The sequence below is a fragment of the Arachis ipaensis genome, chromosome B2, assembly GCF_059453495.1.
Source record: "Arachis ipaensis isolate K30076 ecotype BB chromosome B2, ASM5945349v1, whole genome shotgun sequence".
NCBI lineage: Eukaryota > Viridiplantae > Streptophyta > Magnoliopsida > Fabales > Fabaceae > Arachis > Arachis ipaensis.
The window spans coordinates 118,538,504-118,562,407 of record NC_142437.1 but is presented as its reverse complement, the minus strand read 5'-3'; the positions used below and the strand labels follow the sequence as shown (position 1 = coordinate 118,562,407).

General features: G+C 32.4%; 1 protein-coding gene across 1 annotated transcript; it reads left to right on the top strand.

Moving 5' to 3' along the window:
• Positions 1 to 1,311: 1,311 nt before the first annotated feature.
• On the top strand, positions 1,312 to 10,657 carry LOC107626038 (disease resistance protein RML1B-like). Its single transcript, XM_016328809.3, has 5 exons — positions 1,312 to 1,854; positions 7,314 to 8,409; positions 8,496 to 8,795; positions 8,904 to 10,290; positions 10,392 to 10,657. Exons 1-4 carry the CDS (start codon positions 1,358 to 1,360, stop codon positions 10,254 to 10,256), a joined length of 3,246 nt encoding a protein of 1,081 aa, XP_016184295.1. The 5' UTR covers positions 1,312 to 1,357; the 3' UTR covers positions 10,257 to 10,290; positions 10,392 to 10,657.
• Positions 10,658 to 23,904: the final 13,247 nt, after the last annotated feature.

The following is a 23,904-nucleotide window of genomic DNA, read 5'->3' as shown; positions in this document are numbered from 1 at the left end:
ACTTATAAAAGTACATTTTATTAGAATAAGAAGTAATTTAATTACTTTAATAAGAAATATGTAAGCACCTTTTATCAAAATTACAATTATGGTCATACGGAATAAAAAACTATTTGGCATTATATGCTATGTTTGAAAAGTATTGTTCTGTATTATTTATATAAAATAGAATAATTACATAAGTTATTAATAAAAAAACATGTTATATTATTAACACTTTAATTCAAAATAAATTCTTTTAATAATAATATGAAATACATATAACAAAATTTTGTATACACATATTACTGCGTGCACACACCAAAGCAATTTAAAAAAAAAAATTAATGTTTTAGTTTTGTTACTGTCTGGCCCAAACTCTTCACGGGTTGGCCCGACCCGGGCGCCATCCAACCCGAACGGTTAAGGGTGAGGCGCCCCGCAACCGACCCGGACACGCGTCCCAGACAGCTTACTTACAGCTGTGGAGAAAACGCCTCGGAGAAAGTGGGTCTGTTCTTGTAGGGCCCACCTCTGACACAGTATATAAGGAGAAAGTTTTACCCTTCCCCCAAGGTACGTCACACATTATTCTACCCCCTTTCACCTGCACATTTACTGACTAGAGCGTCGGAGTGTCTTTGCAGGTGACACTCCTTCTCCACAAGAAGTGCTCGGGACCCCGCCTACACCAGACCGACAGTTCACGACGAAACGAGACCTCTCATCACCAACCAGGATACCAACCCGATCCGTCCGGTACCCGACCTACCGAACAAGTTTTAACAAGTAATAACCAATTATAATTTTTTTTTTAAAGATGAGTGTCATAGAAAAATCTCACATTAAAAGTATTATTATTTGTATAGTTTTACATTTAAAAGGTATGAATTCTTTTAATAGAAAAACTTATCTTTCAGCAGAAATATAGGAATACATTAGTAAATTAATATTTTTTTTTTAAAAAAAATGTTCAAATAGATAACTCAGGAATACATTAGTTATGTGCTTTTCAAAAATTGTAAAAGAAAAAATTTTTCTTCCTTACTTTTTTTTTAAAAAAAAAAAGTACAAATAAAAAACTCAAAATATAAAATAAGTATTTAATTTTTTAGTACTTCTTATTCTTGTATGTCTTAAAATGAGGATCATATATGAAGAGGAATCAACCAAGAAAAGTAAAGCAAAGCTATCTCTATTATGATTTTAAGTTTTAAGTTTTAACAAGGGAGAGGAATCAACCAAGAAACAACCAGGAAGAACCTAGCCACCTCGTTATTATTATGGTTGACTGCTTGACTTCACTTGGCTCTTTATAAAACCTTAGGCTTTAGCCAAGAATTACACGACACTAACAAACACACACACAAAACATTCGATGGCATATTCTCCTTTCTCTAGTTCATCTGCTTTCAATGTTCCTCTAATCAAACATGATCTCTTCGTCAGTTTTCGAGGAACAGACATTCGCACTTCTTTTCTTAGTCATTTGGCAACAAACTTGAAGCGTAATCAAATTGATTTCTTTGTTGACGATGAAAAGCTTCATCCTGGAGATGAGATTTCATCCACCCTCCTTCGAGCAATCGAGCAATCATACATTTCATTGGTCATCTTCTCGGAACACTATGCTTCTTCAAGATGGTGTTTGGAGGAGCTTGTGAAGATTATTGAATGCATGGAACAGTATAAAAGGATTGTGATACCTGTTTTTTATAATGTTGATCCTTCTCATGTAAGGCATCAAAAAGGAACTTTTGCAGAAGCTTTTGATGTCCACAAAAAGAGATATGAGGAGGAAATTATGCAGAATTGGAAATCTGTTCTCGAGAAGACGGCAAATTTATCTGGAATTCATTATCCATCGAAATATCGGTAAATTTTTTCATCCATAAAAATATATGCTTTTGTTATTTAGTCTCTTTTAATGTTTGTTATTTAATTTTATATGTATTACCCTTATAGTGAGTTCATCACTGCTCTTACATCAAATTAGTTTACTTTAAATAGACTAATAGAGAAATCATATATTTTTAGGTAAAAAAATTCAATTTTTTTATTTTTTTTATTTCTTATAAATCACTTCTAATATTAAAGTTAAAAATGTATAAAAAAGTGTACACAAAAATACAAATAATATTCTTTCTTTAAGTATTGTTGGCTAAAATTTAAATTAAAAAAGAGAGAGGAGAGAGAGAGATATGTACTACTATCTAGCAAGCAGCAATCATAGCAACTAGGAAGGAATATACATAGGTGAGTTTTATCGTATCCCTCTTAATTAAGAATAAAAATTATTCTTTCTAGTTGAATTTATTTGAATTTAATTTAATATTATATCATTAATCAATAATTAATAAATTATATTTTAAATCTCAATATTCATATTTGTATACTTTTATTTAAAATATTAATTAATTTAAAAATATATCACAGTTTATCTTATTCTAGAATATCCTTTTAATTATTTATAAAAGACTAGAATATTATTTTGAGTAATGTTACAAAAGATTTAGAGCATCGTTTTTAACATTATAACAAAAACAACCTTTTAGTATTAATAAAAAACTAAAATACCATTTTAAGTTAAAGATTATTAAATGATATTAGAATTAAAATTTGAATAGAATTTTAAAAATATTAAAATATCCACAGAAAATAATTATTTAATTTTATTAGAAAATATAAATTTTAATTTTATATTGAAAAGACTAAAATACACTCGTAGTTCATTTTTAAAAGACTAAAATACCTTTTTAGAATTAATTTTGTTTAAATATATTTAAAATTATAAATTTGAGTATTTAAAAATATTAAAATATCCCTATAATTAATTTAAAAAAATAAAATCACTTTTTAGGATTAAGTTTTATAAACACTAAATATCCTTATATATATGACTAATTAATATTGTTTGATTGTATGAAAAATTAGGTATTTAAATTTAATTTTAAAATGATTAAAACACGGAAAGAGTTCATTTTAAGAAATTAAAATACCTTTCGATCGAGAATTAATTTTAAAAGACTAAAATATTTTTATAATTAATTTTCTAAAGACTAAATAATCTTTTAGGATTAATTTGAAAAATATTAAAATACTATAGGATGAATAAAGATTATTTGGTTTTATTAGAAATAAGGAACTTGACTTTAATAATAAAAAGACTAAAATAATACCTTCTAGAATTAAAGTTGTTTAATTGTATTAAAAAATTGAATTTGATTTTAGAAAGATTAAAATAAAATAACTTTATAGTTAATTTTGAAAATGATGAATTTGGAAAATTCTAATTTAATTTTGATGATGAATAAACATTATTGAAATAATTAATTACAAAATTATTAATTGATGGTTTCAGTGGCTAAGAGAAGGGGGGGTTGAATCTTAGCCCCCTTTTTGCTTCTGAACACTTGCTGACCTAAGAGACCAATTCAGAAAACTTTTTGTCTTTTTATCTCGTTACTGGCCACGAGACTTTTTCTTTTGTCTCGTCCCTAATCACGAGACTTTTCTTTTTGTCTCGTCACTTGGCACGAGATATTTTTGGTTTTTGCTCCTGTGCAGTAGAAACAGAAATGGAGTAGAGAAGAGAGAAAGTTACACCCAGATATATCCTGGTTCAGCTGCTAAGTGCAGTGCAGCCTACATCCAGTCTCCATCACAAACATGATGGAATTTCACTATAATCATCCTGATTACAATCTGTAAAGTGCTAACCCAACTTACAAGGGGATTCCTATAGAATCATGAAACACAACATAGATGAACAAAGGAACTCTAAGACATCTATGGCTTTTTCTTTTAATTTTTCACTCTCTGCCTTTTTCCGCTCTATGGCTTTTTCATTACAAACCTCACTGTTTGCCTTTTTCCATGAGACTCAAGACATGACAAAATTAAACAGAAAAATACTAAACAGAATACATTGAAGGAGAAGAAAATCTGTAAGCTTAGGTAGCTCTGAGAATCCTGTGCCTTGCACTCTCACTGCTTACTTCTAACTCCTTGCTCCAAACAGTGGTTGTTCTCCCTTTTTATAGAAGAGAGAAGCCTCCACATTTGAAGCCAAAACCCAAGCCAACTTCTTCTTCTTCAAGAAACAGAACCGGTTCGGCCACATAGAGAGAGAAGAGATAACCATGCAAAACCCAACATGCAATTACCTCTAGTCCTTTCTTGGTCACCATTCTTCATCAATCCAAGCTCTCCATCCTTGGCTTGCTCTCCAAGATGAATTTCTGGCCCTTGATGTTTCATGATGATGATGACTTCATCTGCTTCAATCTCTGCCTCTACCATCACTTCGCCACTCTAGCTACTTCCTGTGGTGGTTGAGCAGAATCAAAGACAAGTCATGCCTCCAAGAGTCTCCTCCTTGCTGGCCGAATCTTCTTCTTCCTTTTTGAGCATGAAGAGCTCAAGATTTCTTCACCAAATCTAACCATATTTGGTGAAAATCTCAGCCACATCATACTTTTATTTTGGTATGTTTTCTTGCCATCATTGTGATGGTCTTGTAGCTTGCTCTTTCTTCACTTCGGTAGCTCAATGTAGCTTCCATGGCACCCATTGTTTCCTGTATAATAACCGAAGAAGAGAAGCAAATAGAGAGAGAAGAGAGAAATTTGAAAAGCATTGAATTAGGAAAGAGAATGAGATTAAGTGAAATGATTCTTTCCTTGCTGAGTAGCGTGTAGCCATAAGTGCTACAATCAAATCAAGTGTCTTGTTTTCTCTCTCATAGTTTCCATGCGATAAATGACAATGTAATGAATTTTGGAATCCATCACATGGTGAAATGCTTGGATCCGTTGGAAGCATTTTTGCTTTCTTTTTCTATTGGTTTCGGATCATGCATGAGGAACTCTCATCACATATGAACTTGGGCTTAGTTGCAACAATCATTTAACCTGGTCCAATTAATAACATTTGCTTTCCTGATGAATATTTTTCGGATCATGCATTGAGCAAACATGAAAGCATTCATTTTGGGCTTGTAGCAATAATAACTCAATCTGGCCCATGGAGCACAATAAACAATTCAGCCATATTAAACCAAAACTAAATATAATTGGGCTTGCATCAGAATTTTGTTTTTGGCCCAATCAAAATCTGTATCACAAAAATTATTAGTTAACATATGTGTAATCAAATTAATAATTTTGTAATTAATTATTTTAATAATGTTTGTTCATCATCAAAATTAAATTAGAGTTTTCCAAACTCATCAAAAAAGATTTAATTACCTTTTTAAAATTTAATTTGTTTAATTGTATTATAAATTTAAAACATGAGATACTAAAAGATCCTCTTAATCATATTTTAAAAAACTAAAATACCTTTTCAGGATTAATTTTAAAAGACTTTATAAATGGTTTAATTATTCTGTCGATACCTATAGTTTCATCGAATTTTTAATTAGGTCCCTATACTTTTTTTTATATTCGTTTTATTTATCGAAATATTCTGTTAATTCCAACTTTTTGTTACGACAAAACTTAATTACAAAATCTGATATAGTATAAAGACTTAATTAAAAAAATATATATAAAAATCTAATTAAAAATTCAGTAAAATTATAAAAATCGAGCAAATAATTAAACCTATATAGTAGACTAGTAGTGTACTAGTGTCTGAAATATCTCCAATAGTCTCACTTTCTTCTTTTTTTAGTTATTGTTCATTATTTTGGAGAAATCCACATTCTTGTGTTGTTGTCCTATTCGGCTAATTTTTTTTTAGAAATGGATGAGCATGCTGTTGTATTATCCATTATTATGGGTAAGTTTGGTGTTTTTTTTTTAATATAAAAATTCATTTTTTAAATTGAATTATCAAATCAGATCATCAAATTTGAGCGTATTAAAACTTTAAAAGAAATTTGAGGGTCAAATTTTATAATGGCTAAGATGTAAATTTTGTAAGTACACAAATAAAAAATACATATTTATGATTTTAAAATGATAAAAAATTTATAAACACAAATCTGATATTTAAATTTTTTATTTAAAAAAATAAAAAATTCATAAACCCAAACCTAACCATAAGCTTTTGATATCAAAATTTGATGTTTAGAATTTATTTTAATTGTCTTCCACAATTTCATGATAAATTTCTCACTTTCATAATACAACAAAAGATATATTCCTCTCTAATATTTAAAATAAAAAAAAAACTATTCTAGACCATCTATTTATTTTATTAATCAATAAAATATCTATCTTTGAGAAAAATAATTAATTTTAAAAGATTAAAATATCCTTTCTAAGTTAAAATTATTTTATTATATTAAAAATTAGAAGTATCAATTTACTAATACTAGAATACTTTTTTTTTTAATTTTAAAATGTTAAATTTAGGATTCGTTTTAAAAGGAATCAAATAAATTACCTTTTAACATTAACTTTGTTTAGTTGTATTCGAAATTTGGTTTTGATTAAAAAAAAATATTATTTCACACATACATAAAAATATTAGTATAAGAATAAAAATATTTTAATATCAATGAGCTATAGCTCAAATGGTATAGTTTTTCCATATTTGCCAATGAGTAATAGCTCAAATGGCATAGTCTCCCCATACTCATCTAAGAGGTTGCGAGTTCGAGTCTCCTATCTTTGGTAAAAAAAAAAAATAGTTTCTCCATATTTATCTGCGGGTTTGAGTCTCCCAATCTTTAGTAAAAAAAAAAAATATTTTAATATCATAATTATTATTATCTTAGTATTCTAAATTGAATAAAGTTACATAAACAGTTTTGAATTAAATATTTTCATAAATTTTCACATAGCTTTATAAATTTGTAATTACATAATTGTTAAATTTTATATTAATTTATATATCTATCTAAATTTCGTGACATGCGCGGATATAGATCTAGTTTCATACTAAATTGTACAAATAAACAGAATTATGCATTCACCTTAAGTTGGTCATATCTGTTTCAATTGAGAAAAGCAAACTGACAAAGATTTGCATGATTTTCATACTCTGTTGGATGAGAGTAAATGCACATTAGAATAAGAAACAGCAATAAATAATACTATTTAGTTACTTTAGATATTAAAAAAGTTAGCTACACATGGAAAAAAAATTCACTTTTATGAAAAAAAAAGTTAAAAATTAATTTAATATATTTTACTAAATATCTAAATTGCTTGATATAATTAGTATTAAAATATAAATTCACTAAAATCACCAGCTTAAACTTGCTCATTTTCTTTTTTATTACTCGTCTCCATTATTATTGTTTTTTTTTCCCTCTTCTTATTCTTGTCTAATTTTACTTGTACTATGATATACTTTCTCCTTTTCTTTTCCATATACGATAGAAATGAATCAGAACTCATCCAAGATATTGTCAAGAATATTTCGGAAAAATTGTCGCATCTTTTTTCAAATGCACCCCAAGACCTTGTCGGAATTGATGAACATTTTAAATTTTTTCAACCTTTAATGACAATGGAGTCTGATGAAGTTCGAACGGTGGGGATTTGGGGGATGGGAGGCATAGGTAAAACAACAATTGCTAGAGCAATATTTGATAGATATGCCTCTCGATATGAAGGTTGCTGCTTTCTAGAAAATGTAAGAGAAGAGTCACAAAAGTCTGGTAAACACAGCTTATATGAAAAACTTATTTCTGAACTACTTGAGGGAGAACATCTTGTGAAGGGATCAACCCATGCAAGATCTATTGATGTCAAGAGAAGGTTGAGTCGGAAAAAGGTGCTCATAGTGCTTGATGATGTGGATGCATTAGACAAGTTAGATTATCTAACAAGAGAATCAATCTGTCTGGGAGCTGGTAGTAGGGTCATTGTAACAACAAAAGACGAGCAAATTCTAATTGCCAATGAAGGAGTGGATATAAGATACAAGGTTTGGGGATTGAGCTTTGAGAGTTCCCTTGAGCTTTTTTGCTTAAAAGCCTTTCACAAAAGCTATCCTGAACATGGATATGAAGAGCTTTCAGAAATGGCAGTTAATTATACAGAAGGCATTCCATTAGCATTGAAAGTATTGGGATCCTTTCTACACTCAAGGAGCATAAAAGAATGGGAAAGTGCATTGAAAAAACTCAGGGTTCATCCCAATGTGGACATCTACAATGTCTTAAAATTGAGTTATGATGGTTTAGATGATTTAGATAAGAATATATTCCTTGACATTGCATTCTTTTTCAGAGGAGAATACAAGGATAATGTTATAAGCTTTCTAGACTGTTGTGGTTTCTTTGGCGACATTGGTATAAGCACTCTTGAGCGTAAAGCTCTTATAACTATTGTTGGCGATATAATAGATATGCATGACTTGATACAACAAATGGGTTGGGAAGTCGTTCGCCAAGAATCAAATAAAAATTCTGGAAAGCTCACTCGAATAAATAAACCTGAAGATTTCTGCAACTTATTGAAAAATAGTGAGGTAAGGAAACGGTACACCTATTTTTGTTTTTGCTTGCATTAAACCATTACAGTAGCATTTTGTTAGTACTCTTTTTTGGTTTTCAGGAAAAAAGTTTAGTAGAAGGCATTATGATAGACTTGTCCCAAATTGGAGATCTACACTTGAAATCGGACACCTTTAAAAATATGCCCCATCTAAGATTTCTTAAGTTTTATGCTCCTTGGTTTCGAAGACAGTGCGAAGTCTATGTTCCCACAACCCTGGACCCGTTTCCTGCAAAACTCGTCTATTTGGAGTGGGATAGTTGTCCTCTGAATTCTCTACCATCAAGGTTTTGTGTAGAGAAACTTGTTAAGCTTAGGATGTGTAACAGTCAAATTTCTAAACTCTGGGATGGAGCACAGGTACTAATACTAATAGTCTAATATGAACTTCTTTTTTATCTGTTTTCTTTTGACTGGAAATCAAGGATTTTTGCAGAATATGATGAATGTATCTCTAAATTGTTATAGGATCTTGTGAATTTGATAGAGCTTGACCTTGGTAGATGTAAAAAGTTGGTAGAGCTCCCAGACTTCAGTAAAGCAACAAAGCTTAAAACGTTAAACCTTTTGTGTTGTGAAAATCTATGTCAACTTCATCCATCTATTTTATCCATCCAAACACTTGAGGAATTGTTCCTTGATGGTTGCAAAAAATTGAAGAGTGTAAAAGGCAACATAGCTTTGAAGTCTCTTACAAAACTCGGGGTTCAACTTTGCCCAAGTCTGGAGGAAATTTCGATATCATCAGAGAAACTGTGGCTTGCGTATTTGACTTATTTGAGAATTAAGAGTCTACCAAATGAATTCTGTTGCTCTATATATCTTGGGTATCTTTGTCTTAACGAATGCAGAGAGCTAATTGAGCTTCCACACAGCATCAAAACGCTATCAAGGCTAATGGGTCTTGACATAAGTGGTTGTTGTAGTCTTCGATCTATACCGGAGCTTCCACCATCTATTGAAGTGCTTCTTGCTAATGAGTGCACATCACTGGAAAGAATATTCAGTTTGAAAGCAGTATTTAGTTTGAATAGGAGATATATCTCCTTTGAAAATTGCGTGAAATTGGAAGAGGAGTCACTGAATGATATTATGGAAGATGCCAATCTCACAATATTCAGAAATGTTTTGTTTTGGTCAGCAGGTCGATATCAGATGATGAATTATCGTCTTTATCCTAGAATGGAAGCTCGTGTTCGTTATCCAGGGTACAAAGTTCCAGAGTGGTTTGGATGTCAGACAACAGAAGCGTCCATAACAATTGAACTTGATCAACCTTACTACCAGTTGTTGGGTTTCATCTTCTCTTGTGTTGTTTCTCAAAACTTACCTCCTCCTTTTTTTAATAAATGGGGTGTTCTCAATATCAGGTGTGAATACAGCCACTTCGGAGATGATGTAAAGCACACATTTCTAATTACAAGGTCAGAGTTCGTTCACGAAAGACAACGGATCTCTGAAGATCACGTTATTATTTGGACTTATCAATTTCCTGATGAAGACATGTTTAGGGAAATTGAAATGTGTGATGATGATGACAGTACTAGCAACCAAAAGATGTCATTCAGATTCAGTGTTGATAGACCTGATGAATATGGGAAGAGAGTAGAAGAAAGGAAAAAACAGGTTTTTATCAAAGGGTGTGGGGTTTTACCAATGTATGCCTCAACTGTCGTGGATGTCATTCAAAAACTTGAATTGGAGTTCGAGTTGAACCCTCATCATAACTCCATCACATGGCTGGGTGTAGACAAACTGAAAAGCAAGATGATCCGGAAGATTAAAGGAAAATCACATCGAACTCGTGAAGAAGTTGCATGACAAAGAATAGTGAAAGAAAGCTGCTTGATCAAAGGTATTATTAATCAGGCACATTCTAAGATGATTATAATTATATAGAGTGTGCACATTTAATTTGAGATGTTATTGAAATGTACTTATTTTATTCATTTGCAGAGTAATCTGGATTTAAAAGGCAGCAGGGGGAGTACTACCACTGCATTTAATTTTCATTTTCAACATCAGCAAAAGATTCATGCCTCTAATTCCACTTTGGACTAGTATTTGAAAGTTTGTAGAAACAGATGCACCCGCATTCACTTTTGTGATCTTGTAAAACTCTTATTTGATTTGTGTATCCTAATGTAATTGAACAATTTTTGTCATGATTCTTGGGAATGCCACACTTTTGTCATGATTCTTGGGAATGCCACACTTTTTTCTGAAGAAGAGGCAAACAAACTACATACATGCTCCCCTGTTTATTTTTTTATATTTTAAATTAGAAGACATCAATAATTTACATTAGTGAGGAGTTTCTATTCTTAAGGTTCAATTTATGTATTACTGCACGTAAAGCCTTCTCAAAATCACGCGATTTTAATTTATTATGGTACTTCTAGCATTCAATCAAAGGTTCTTGTTTCAATTTTAATAGCATGATACATTTTCATTAATTATATAGATTCTGTTAGCAGGCATGAGTATATGGTTTGAGTAATCATTTAAGCCCCGAAACCAATATAATACGACCAATAATCCAAGCTTGCCTCCATTGAATTTTCAAGAAATGCATCATTACCAAGTTTTATTTCTCTGTCTCTCGACCTACATATACACACTCTCATTATTGTTGCTCAACTGCAGCCCCAGCAGTGTAAATAGAATCAACTTCATTTGTCTCTCACCATTTCAAAACTAGGTCTAATTTATTCAATACTTAGCTACATCAACTCATCATAAAACTAATTTATACTTTGAGTGAGTGATGATTTATGCATTTAAAAATAAAATATTTATTGACATACTATAATCCAATCTAGAGATAAAATAAAAAACCAAAAAAACTGAATATTAAAATGTGCAGAGTCACACTAAAATTTAAAGTTAATATAGTGAATGTAAACAAAATATGAGTTTAAAATTTTTTAATTGACAAGTTAGAACAATGGACTAATAACTCTCGAGTCAAGTAGTAAAAATAATTAAAGAAAAGAATTTGACAACATCAAACCTTCAAAATTTAAGTATATATCGAATCTTAACACTTTTAAGTCATGTCAAATAATTAAAAGAATTCAACCGATAATTAATATCAAGATACACACTGAAAATTATATTTAAACAAAATTACTGTCAAGAATGAAATTATTTTTAAACTAATTATTAGCTAGCTAGGAATGCTTAAAATTATTCTTAAAAAATAAAACAAAAAACACATTTTATTCCGTATTAAAAAAATTCATAAATATTTCCATATCTTGTTGCTCCTTTTGTTGTTGTTCCACAACCCCCTGTATTGTCCTGAATAACCGTCAAAACTGACCCTCACAAGCATCGTGCCCCCCATTCTCTCTCTTTCTCCTCTTTATATCTTGGCTTATATAATATTAACTTCCAAGTTACAAGTTCCAACCATCTTAGCTTTCTCTCTTCTGTGAAATTGTGACGAAGACAATGGCTTTGAACTCCAGAAAGGGAAAAGGGTCAAAATAATGGTTATATAGTCGTCTTGCATACAAGTTATGAATAATTTGTGAAAGAAGAAGCCAGAGCATACATATGGTTATAGCTAAAGAAAGTTTAATCTATGTAGTAGTTTCATCAAATAATATAAAAATAATGTAAAAAAAGATAAATATTTGATTGTGGAACACTAGAACTTGTCGGTTAGATAGATGAGCTAGAAGATGTTTTGTTCATAGTATTAGTATGTGCGGTTGATTCAAAGATTTTAGGACAAACTTCTAAAGCAGTCATTGTCAAGGAACCGTTCATTTTACATTCTCGTACAGCTAAGTGACTCAACAAATTGAATGCTTCTCAATTTTTAAAGATTTTCTCTCTTATCTCTTACCGATTTTATTTTGTTTTTTGTTTTTTTTTTTTCAATCCCGCTACTCTATGTTTAATAGAAGTGTCTTCGTAGATGTGTCTAATAAAAATATCTTTTTTATAGTTGTGTTTAATAGAAGTATCTTTATAAATATATTTTTTAGAAATGTCTCTTTATAGATGTGTTTAAAATATAATAATTAATTATTATTGACAATAAATTGACAAATAATATATTGGTACCCTATATTTTTTTTTATGCAATGCTTTTATGTTTATCTTCTGATTTAATTGTTGAGTTGTCATCAAAATTTAAAAACTTAAGTGATAAAGAGATTGATACATGTATAGGCCAAACTAAAAATTATAATCAATAGCTCTACACAATTTTAAAGCTACGTCTATTTTTATTATATAAAAATTGATACCCATTCTTTATACAATAAATTTAAATTAAATTTTCTCTTTGAATGATATCAAGTTAACAAATGTAAAAATAAAAACAATAAATAAAAATATAATTTTATATAACTTTAATATAAAACATCTATATTTTTAAGAAAAAAATTCAAATTTTTAAATTAATAAACTATATTTTAATTTATATGATATTTTAGTTGAATAATTATATATAATTATATTATACAAATTATTAAATAAATATTCTGCAAAATATTTTTAATATAAATAATTTAAATTTAACATTAATTTATATATTATCTGATCAATTTTTAAATAATATAACACTTTAATTTTTAAAATACACTATATAGTATAATTAATTTACCTCTTCATACCAACGAACTATAACTCAAATGACATAGTCTTCTTTTCTCAGCTAAAAGCATTAGTCTCACTCCAATCTACACAATGCACATCGTATTTTTAGAGTTTGTACATATAAATTAATAAATTTTATTTGTTGAATATAAATTTAATATTTATCTTGATAAAATAATAATCAAAATTAAAAAAAAAAAAACTAATGGCTTTCAAGAATTTCTCATTTTAAAATGTATCAACACAAAAGAGGAGAGTTCTATGGTGTGGATGGTATTAAATATCCACATCTGTGGATATTATGTGGAGACCTTTTTCATTGAACACGTTTCTGTTGTTCATGTTCACAAGAGAAGCTGATGGGACATCATGTCAGAGAGCAGCAGATATTTCACAAATGTACTGCACGGTCTAGGAAAATTAATAAGTATGATTAGGTGCTAATTATTTTTGGAAAGGTTTGGGTCACCATTTTTTGTGCAACTGTGCAGAAAGAAATTTTGTTGTGGATAAAAAAAAGTAAAATGTAACATTAAAAAGGAATTGAAACCATTAAAAAGTAAAATGTTCATGCCTATATCATTCACATTCATGATAAGTTAGAAAATTAACAAATTGTATAAGTTGGAAATATAAGTACCATGTACATTATCATTTATTATGTATCTTAAGCTCTTTTATATATTAATTAATCGTCTTCAAGAAGTTATAAATTATACACTACAAGTTAAAGTTAAAACAATCCTCCAGTTGATTTGTGTTTTAAGGGAAGTTTAGAAAACTAAGTACTAAAGAGAGTCTTCATGGTATATAATTCATTTTCATAATATAAAGAACGAAAAAGAAAGTTTACATAAGTGTTGTATACAAAGAATTATAGAATAATATATTTTAACGAAGCGATGATTATAGTATAATAGTATCATAATATACACTGTGATTCTCATTTCATTTTATAATAATAACGAAGCGATGATTATAGTCAAAAGAAGTTGATGGCTCGCATACAATTATTTTTAAGTAAAATTGATAATTAAAAATTATTATATAATAATTTAGTTAAATTTATTAAATTATTTAATAATATATAAATATCAACTTCACACAAAAATAATTATATACGAGTTTTCACTCTAAAAAAAAGTATACTTATTATTTATTCAAAATTGAAAAGAAAGTTATTGATGATTATAAATAGAGAAAATCTTGTTTTTGCAAAGATTTTTTTTTCCTAGGTAGGTCTAGTATATATGTAATCTTAGAGGATAAAATTGAGACATTGGAGGCTGAAATAAATTCCAACTTTACTGTATCACATTAAGAAGTAAAATGTTCTTAATGTGTTTCAATTCCTTTTTAATGCTACATTTTACTTCTTTTTATTCACAATAAAATTTCTTTTTGGACAGTGGCACAAAAAATGGTGACCCAAGTCTAAAATTCAGTCATGGTCACATACAAAAAAAAAAAAAAAAAATAGAACCTGCCCAATAGCCCCAACTTTTCAAAAATAATTAGCACTTAATCATATTTATTAGTTTTCCTAGACCGTGCAGTACATCTGCAAAATATCTGCTGCTCTCTGAAATGATGTCTCATCAGCTTCTCTTGTGAACATGGGCAACTAAAACGTGTTCAATGAAAAAAGTCTCCACATAATATCCACAGGTGTAGATATTTAATACCATCCATACCATAGAACTCCCCTATATAGTAACATATAATTTATAAGACAGTTCAATGTTCATATGCATATATACATTAAAAAACAAATAATAATAATAATAATAATAATAATAATAATAATAATAATAATTATTATTATTATTATTATTATTATTATTATTATTATTATTAATGAGTTTGGAAAATTTAATTTAATTTGATGATGAACAAATATTATTAATTTAATTGAAATACAAAAAATTATCAATTTGATTTTAATTCATATGTATTGATTGATAATTTTTGTTTGTGCAGATTCTTGTTGGGCCGAAAAGAAAAGAAAAGCACCTAAACCCAATGAAATCAAAATTTCAGCCTTGTCCAAATTTTCAATAAAATGAGTGGCTGAATCATTATTTTATTATTGGGCCAGATGGAATTATTATTACAAGCCCAATTACAATCTTTGCTAAATAGACCAAATCTTGGTCCGAAACCTTTAAGCAAAGAAAGCAAAGTTTCATTGCTTCCAACGGATCTCATTTTTTCATCATGCGATGGAATTCAAATTTTATTAAGATGAGTTAATGCAGACCTTGGAACCATGAGAGAGAAATTGTAGTTAATTTGATTGATGGCCTTAATAAGGCACGCTACCTAAAGCAAAGGGAAGTGAAAATTTAATTTACTTTATCAAAATCCATAAGTTAGTGTTCAAATTTCTTTCCCCTCTCTCTCATCTTGCTTCTTATTTTCGGTCATTACACAGCAGCCATGAAAGAAACTTTGAGTCACCGAAAAGAAAAAAAATACAAGCAACAAGACCATCACAATGATGGCAAGAAAAAGAAAACATAAAGTATGTAGTGGCTGATATCTTCACCAAGAAAGGTAAGATTTGGTGAAGTAATCTCGACCTCTCCATACCAAAAATGAAAGAGAAGATCTTGGTCAGAGGAAGAAGATCCTTGGAGGGATGGTTTGTCTCTGATTCTGCTTAACCACCACAGGAGGTAGCTACAGTGGCTACGTGATGGAAGAGGCAGAGGATGGAGCAAATGAAGCTGTCATTATCATGAAGCATCAAGAGCTAGGAGTTCATCTTGGAGTGCAAGGCAAGATGGAAGGCTCGGATTGATGATTGTTGGTGACCAAGGAAGAACCAAAGGTAATTGCATGTTGGGTTTTACATTCAGTTATCTCTCCTCTCTCTCTCTGGCCGATCCGGTTTGCATGAAGAAGAAGAAGTTTAGCTTGATTTTTTGTTTCAACCGTGGAGGCTTCTCCTTTTATAAATAAAGGTGAACAACCAGAGCTTGAAACAAGGAGTGAGAGTGCAAGGCATAGAGTTCTCAGAGCTACCTGAGCTAACAGAAGTTCTTCTCCTTCAATGTATTTTATTTTGTAATTTTCTGTTTAATTTTGTCTGTCTTGAGTCTCATGGAAAAAGGCAAACAGTGAGGTTTGTAAGAAAAAGCCATAGAGCGGAAAAAGGCAGAGAGTGCAAAATTAAAAGAAAAAAGCCATAGATGTTCTTAGAGTTCCTTTGTACATCTGTGTTGTGTTTCATGATTCTGTGGGAATCCCCTTGCAAGTTGGGTTAGCACTTAGCAGTTGAAAGCTTGGCAGTAACCAAGTCAAGTTCAAGATTGGGTTTAGATTCTGGACTTGTCCCAGATAGGAAGGGTAGTTCCTAGGGAGAATTGGTGTTTGTAATCAAAGATGATTATAGTGAAATTCCATCATTGTTGTGATGGAGACTGGATGTAGGCTGCACTGCACTTAGCAGCTGAACCAGGATATATCTGGGTGTAATTTTCTCTCTCTTCTACTCCATTTCTGTTTCTGCTGCACAGGAGATAAAACTGAAAAATATCTCGTGCCGGGTCACGAGATAAAAAGAAAAAGTCTCGTGACTGGGTACGAGACAAAAATCAAAAAGTCTCTAGAAGTTGTTTCAAAGACCAGCAAGTGTTATTAAGTGAAAAGTGGCTAAGATTCAACCCCCCTTCTCTTAGCCACTGAAACCATGAATTGGTATCAGAGCTTGGTCTCAAAGAGATCAAGCTTTGCAGCTTGGAGAAAAGATCCAGATGACAGAAAACAGTGGCTCGAATCTGGTTTCCTACAACCTGATAGAGGGACAGTCAAGCAACAGACCTCCTCTTTTCAATGGAAAAAACTACACCTATTGGAAGGAGAGAATGAGGATTTTTGTGCAAGCAGTAGACTACAGACTTTGGAAGATCATCCTGGAGGGTCCCCAATTCCCAACCACCACAAGTGCAGAAGGAGTAATCTCTCTCAAACCTGAAGCAATCTGGACCGAAGAAGACAGAAAGAAGGTGGAGCTCAATGCCAAGGCTATCAATCTGCTCAACTGTGCTATCAGCTTCGAGGAATACCGACGGGTATCACGATGCATAACGGCAAAGGAAATCTGGGACAAACTTCAAATCACCCATGAAGGAACCACCATAGTGAAGAAGACTCGGATAGATATGTTGAACAGAGAGTATGAAATATTTGCAATGAAGGAAGGAGAATCTATTGATGAGCTGTTCAAAAGATTCAACATCATCATTGTTGGCTTGGATGCTATGGAAATTACGTATCCTGATTCTGTGCTTGTGAGAAGAGTTTTGAGATGTCTCACTAAAGAGTGGGAAACTAAAGCATTAATCATTTCTGAGAACAGTAGTTTAGATTCCATGACATATGATGACTTGAGAGGAAACCTACTTGCTTTTGAAAATACTTATTTGAAAAAAGATTCAAAAAAGAAAGGAATTGCTTTTACATCTGTGACTAACCCCCTGGATGATGAATCGAGTGATAATTCCTTTGAAAATGAGTTTGTGTTGTTTGCCAAAAAATTCAGGAAAATGGTGAAGTTCAAGGAGAGAGGAAAGGGAAGCAGCTCAAGAAAGCAAAAGAAAGACTTCAGTAAGGTGACATGTTACAACTGCAAAGAGACTGGACATTTCAAGTCCGATTGTCCCAAGTTGAAGAAGGAAGAGAAGCCAAAGAAGGGAAAGAAAAAAGGACTGATGGCTTCCTGGGAGGACTTAGAAAATGATGCAGAAGATGATGAAGAATCTGAAACCAAGTCTCAACCATGTCTCATGGCAGATCACATTGAACAGGTAGTCTTTCATAACCCTAACACCGAAGATCTCCATCTTATGATAGACCACCTTTCTGAAAAAAATTAGATGTTTCCTTCTTGATAACCAAGATCTTGAACAACAAATCACCATTCTTAAGGCAGAAAATGGTTTTCTCAAAAAAAGCTAAGGGAGGCCGAAACTGCTTGTGAAAGTGACCATTCTGTTGTTGCATATGTAAACTGTTTTAAAGAAAATGAAGAGTTGCTGAAAAAGATTAAAAATCTTGAAAATGACTTAGCCAAGTTTACTCAAAGTTCTGAAAATTTAAATCAAATCTTGGCTAGTCAAAAACCATTGTATGATAAAGCTGGCTTGGGATTTCACAAGAATTTCAAATCTGTTGAAAAACCTTATTTGGAAAACATAGCCTCATCTTCAAATTATACAAGGTTTCAAAATCCAACAAGCTTTAACAAAACAGCAACTCCAATGTTTTGTAGACTATGCAACCGAAATGGCCACTTTCCCATTCAATGCTTTTTTGGTGAAAGAATGATTGGTGACAAAATTTACAAAGTTGTTTTTGACTACAATGGCTTGGGACATAGGAGATGGTTTAACGTGAAAGGATCCAAGAAGATTTGGATACCTAAGGTCACTTGAGCTCATTTTGTAGGTTTGCCTAGCATCCAAACGGAAAGACAACATGTGGTATATGGACAGCGGATGTTCTAGGCATATGACCAGAAAGGCAACCTTCTTCATAAAACTTGATGATTATGATGGAGGGTTTGTCACTTTTGGTGATGATGGTAAAGGAAAAATAGTGGCCATTGAAAAAGTTGGTAAAAATTTTTCTTCTTGTATAAATGATGTTCTTCTTGTTGATGGTTTGAAACATAATTTATTTAGTGTTAGCCAATTGTGTGATCTTGGCTTTGAAGTTATTTTTAGAAAGTTTGTGTGTTTGGTTGTATGTGAAAAATCTGGGAATATTTTATTTGAGGCTAAAATGTGTAATAACGTGTATGTGTTAATTCTTGAGGACTTGAAGGATAAAAAAGTAACATGTTTTACCTCTCTTGGATCAGAAAAATGGCTATGGCATAAGAAATTGGGACATGCTAGCATGTACCAAATTTCTAAGCTAGTTGAGAAAAGCTTGGTAAGAGGAATTCCAAATATTAAATTTGATAAGGATCTTACTTGTGATGTTTGTCAATTAGGCAAACAAGTAAAATCCTCTTTTAAAGAAAAAGATAGAATTTCAACCAAGAGGCCATTAGAGATGTTACACATTGATCTCTTTGGACCAACAAGAACTCAAAGTTTAGGAGGGAAACACTATGGCTTAATAGTGGTGGATGATTACTCTAGATTCGGTTGGGTACTTTTTTTTGCTCATAAAAATGATGCTTTTCATGCCTTTTCAACCCTTTGCAAAAGAATTCAAAATGAAAAAGATTTAAAAGTTGCCCATTTGAGAAGTGATCACGGAAAGGAATTTGAAAACCAAGACTTTGAAAAATTCTGTGATGATTTTGGAATTGCTCATAATTTTTCATGCCCTAGGACACCTCAACAAAATGGGATTGTTGAAAGAAGGAATAGAAGCCTTCAAGAAATTACTAGGGCTATGTTGTGTGAAAATGAGGTTCCAAAATTTCTATGGGCTGAAGCTGTGAATACAACTTGTTATATTTTGAATAGGACCATAATTAGAAAAGGGTTGAAGAAAACTCCTTATGAGCTATGGAAAGGAACCCCTCCTAATCTTAAGTATTTTCATGTTTTTGGATGCAAATGTTTTGTGCTTAATAACAAAGAAAATCTTAGTAAATTTGATCCAAAATCATATGAGGGAATGTTTGTTGGATACTCCACCACTAGCAAAGCTTATAGAATTTACCTCAAAGAGCATAGAACTATAGAGGAATCCATACATGTATCATTTTGTGATTCTAATTCAATTCCCAGTGCTGTGATAGATAATGATTTAGATTATGAAGATGTTGTCAATAAAGAAACAAATAAAGAAAATCCCAAGTCTGTTCAAAATGAAAAATCTGTCCGTCCAGTTTTGTCTCGTCAGAATGGAGGAGACATTTCCATTTTGTCTCCTGAGCCAACAAGAGAATCCGGAACAAAGCAACCCACAGAAGCTCATCAAAGCTCAACATCACTCCGAAAGCCAAGAGAATGGAAGTCCATGAGGAGTTATCCTCATGACTTTATCATTGGTGATCTCTCTCAAGGTGTAACAACAAGATCCTCAATAAAAAGGCAATCCAAACCTAGCAATTTTACCCTCTTGTTGCAAATGGAGCCCAACAATGTAAAACAAGCTCTTGAAGATCCATCATGGCTCAAAGCCATGCAAGAAGAGCTTGCTCAATTTGACAAGAATGAGGTTTGGACACTAGTACCTCATCCGAATGGTAAGAAGGTAACGGGTACTAAGTGGGTCTTTAAAAATAAACTTGGTGAGGATGGACAAGTTGTTCGTAACAAGGCTAGATTAGTGGCCCAAGGTTACGATCAAGAAGATGGTATAGATTTTGATGAGTCTTTTGCTCCGGTAGCTAGAATGGAAGCAATCAGGTTACTTCTTGCCTATGCTGCCCATAAGGGTTTCAAAATGTTTCAAATGGATGTTAAATGTGCTTTCCTTAATGGCTTTATTGATAGAGAAGTGTATGTGGCTCAACCCCCCGGTTTTGAAGATAAAGAATTTCCAAACCATATTTTCAAACTCTCTAAGGCTCTTTATGGCCTTAGACAAGCTCCAAGAACTTGGTATGAAAGACTTAGTGCCTTCTTGTTGGAAAATCAATTTCAAAGGGGTACCACGGATACTACTTTATTTATTAAAGCATCTAATGATGATATTCTCTTAGTTCAAGTTTATGTGGATGACATTATGTTTGGATCGGCCAATGAGTCCTTGTGTGAAGAGTTTGGAAAACTCATGACTAGTGAGTTTGAAATGAGTTTAATGAGAGAGTTAACTTTCTTTCTTGGCCTCCAAATTAAACAAACTCCTAGTGGCACCTTTATTCACCAAGGAAAGTATGCACTAGAACTAATCTAGAAATTTGGCCTAGAAAATTCTAAACCAATGGGAACACCAATGCATCCTAACACTAAACTTGAAAAGGATGATAATGGGAAAGATGTGGATGAAACAAGGTATAGAGGAATGATAGGTTCACTCATGTACCTCACCTCCTCTAGACCGGATATTGTTCAAAGTGTGGGTGTATGTTCAAGATTTCAATCTCACCCAAAAGAATCCCATCTTTCAGCCGTTAAGCGCATCATTAGATACATTAAGGGAACTAGTGATTATGGCTTATGGTATCCAAAATCTGATTATTTTTGTGCAGTAGGGTTTTGTGATGCAGATTATGCGGGAGATAGGGTGGATAGAAGGAGCACATCCGGCATGTGTTGCTTCCTTAGAAGCTCACTCAACATGTGGTCAAGCAAAAAGCACCCACAGTGGCTCTATCCATAGCTGAAGCTAAATATATTTCTGCATCTGCATGTTGTTCACAACTAATTTGGTTAAAAACACAGTTGGAAGATTACAAACTAAAAATCAATAGTATACCCTTATTTTGTGATAATATGAGTGCCATAAACATCTCTAAAAATCCTGTTCTGCACTCAAGAACCAAGCACATAGAAATTAAATATCATTTTATTAGAGAACATGTGCAAAAGGGTACTATTGATATTCAATTTGTCAAATCTGAAGACCAACTTGCTGACATTTTTACAAAACCCCTCTGTGAAGACAGATTCTGCACTTTGAGAAAAAGTTTGGGAATGATAAATTTAAGCTCTATTGATAACTTGTGAAATTTTTTATTCTGTTCAGTTTTGTCTCGTAGGAAAGCAGGAGATAAAAATCAGGATGTGTTGAAAGGGCTATGATCAAGGGGGAGACTTCGCAGACATTAATTCTTTTGGGCCCCACCAAATTCCTTTGACCCCACTCTGACCGTTTTGTTAGTTCCTCTTTGTGTAAATCACAATTCCTTTTTGTTGTCTCATCAAATCTTGTTGGAAGAGGTTATTGTCAAATAAAATCTTTTCCCTCTTCTCATCCCTTGATTCTAGGAAATAACTTTTTAGTTTTAATTTCAAATAATAGGAAACCTCCCTTGGTTAAGAACCGCTCATTAATGGTCATTAACTCCCTCCAATTCTGTCACCACTCAACATTTAATGCGCCTCTAACCTCCCACATCTCTCCACTCAATTCGGTTCTCTCTTTATCTTCCCGCTTCCACTTCTCCATTTTCATTATCATGAAAAAGAAAACTGCTCCAAGAAAAAGTGAACGAATCCTCCTCTCCCAAAAACCTTCCACTCCTGAAACCCACACTCATATACACATTCATTCTACTTCTTCATCTTCTCTCTCACCATCATCCAAGCACACGGACACCATGAGAAGAAAAGTAATAGCAACGAAGACTTCTTCAAGGAAAAAGAAGGAGAAGGAGCCCGTGGTTGAAGAGGAAGAAGAATCCCACACCAAAGAAGACAAACCCTGGACACAGTTCACAAAAGACCAAGAGCTTCGTGTTACACAACACAAGGGAGCCAGCAAACTTGGAATCATTGGAATTTAAAACTAAGTTCAACAAACCTCACTCACACTATGACCTAGCCAGATTCAATTAATGTGCCTCCTATGAATTCCACAAGGAAGTGTTGGAGAAACGCCACCTCTGTCCCACCTACCTAGTGAATCTGGACTTACTCACGGCAAAAGGAATCAATGTCTCTCCTCTGTTTGAACTTCTGCAATGGACTCCTCTGTTCCATATTCAGAAACATGTTTACCCTGGATTGGTACGATAATTCTATGCTAATATGAGACTGATCGATGGTACCATTCACTCTTATGTGAAGCGGGTATACATGACTCTGAATTCGGAGATCATCAGTGCTGCCCTAGGCTATACAGATGAGGGACCAAGAGCGTACATGACTGAGAAATGGGATTCCCAGATTGGAGTCACACACAAGATTGCCCTGCAACACATTTGTGCTAACTTATCTGGCTTGGATGGCTCTATTCTCACTCACAAGGCACTCGGTCCTACAAACTCATTACTACACAGGATCATCACCCATATTCTAAGTCCTCAAAGTGGTTCACATAACAGAGTAACTGTTTCTAACTCTCTTGTACTTTTTGCTCTTGTTACTTCTATTCCTATTTCATTTGGATACCTTATGATTAGGCACATGTGGGAATCTGTCAAAAGTACCAAAAAGGTAAATTTACCTTATGGCATGTTTCTCACCAGTATTTTTGAATTTTTTAAAGTTAATTTAACAAATGAAGTTGTAGAAAATAAGGTCTCAATGATTAAAGGAGGAGGAGCTATGAAGGGTACCAAAGGAAAGAAATCTGTAGCCTCGGACAGTGAGTTTGAGAGTCGGCCACCTGAGTCCTCTAAGACGGTATAATCGATTAAGGAAATTCTTACTGAATTCTCCAACATGTCCAAGCTCATGGTGCAATCATACAAGGAAGCCCGCAAGCTAGCTTATGAAAACGAAATGGCTTGGATAAAGTGCAAAGACAGGGTGGGTCTAATGCTGCAGAGTTTTGAGGAGGAGATGGGTGCAGCCAGTGATGATGAGGCAGATGGCTCTGACTACAATTTATCTGATGATTGATCACTGTTTTCTTTTATATTGATATTGGCTTGTTATGGCTTAATTTGATACTGTAGTAGTATGCTTGGATACTTTAGACCTATGACACTGTGATAAATTCTTGATATTTTGGTTATATTTTGGATATTTAGCTTCCAATGTCATTTTTTGCAGGTGCCCCTTTGATGACAAAAGGGGGAGAAATGGCTGAAAATTTAAAATTAAGAAAATAGGGGATGAAATCCTTTGTGGATTTATGATCACCCTTGTTTCAATTACTTATTGTGGTGATCTGCTTGATGCTTGTGATGTATTTGTTTTATCTTTGTAAATATGCCTGTTATGTTCTGGATTAGAAATATGCATTTGATTTATCTTGTGGAGGCATTTGATTTACT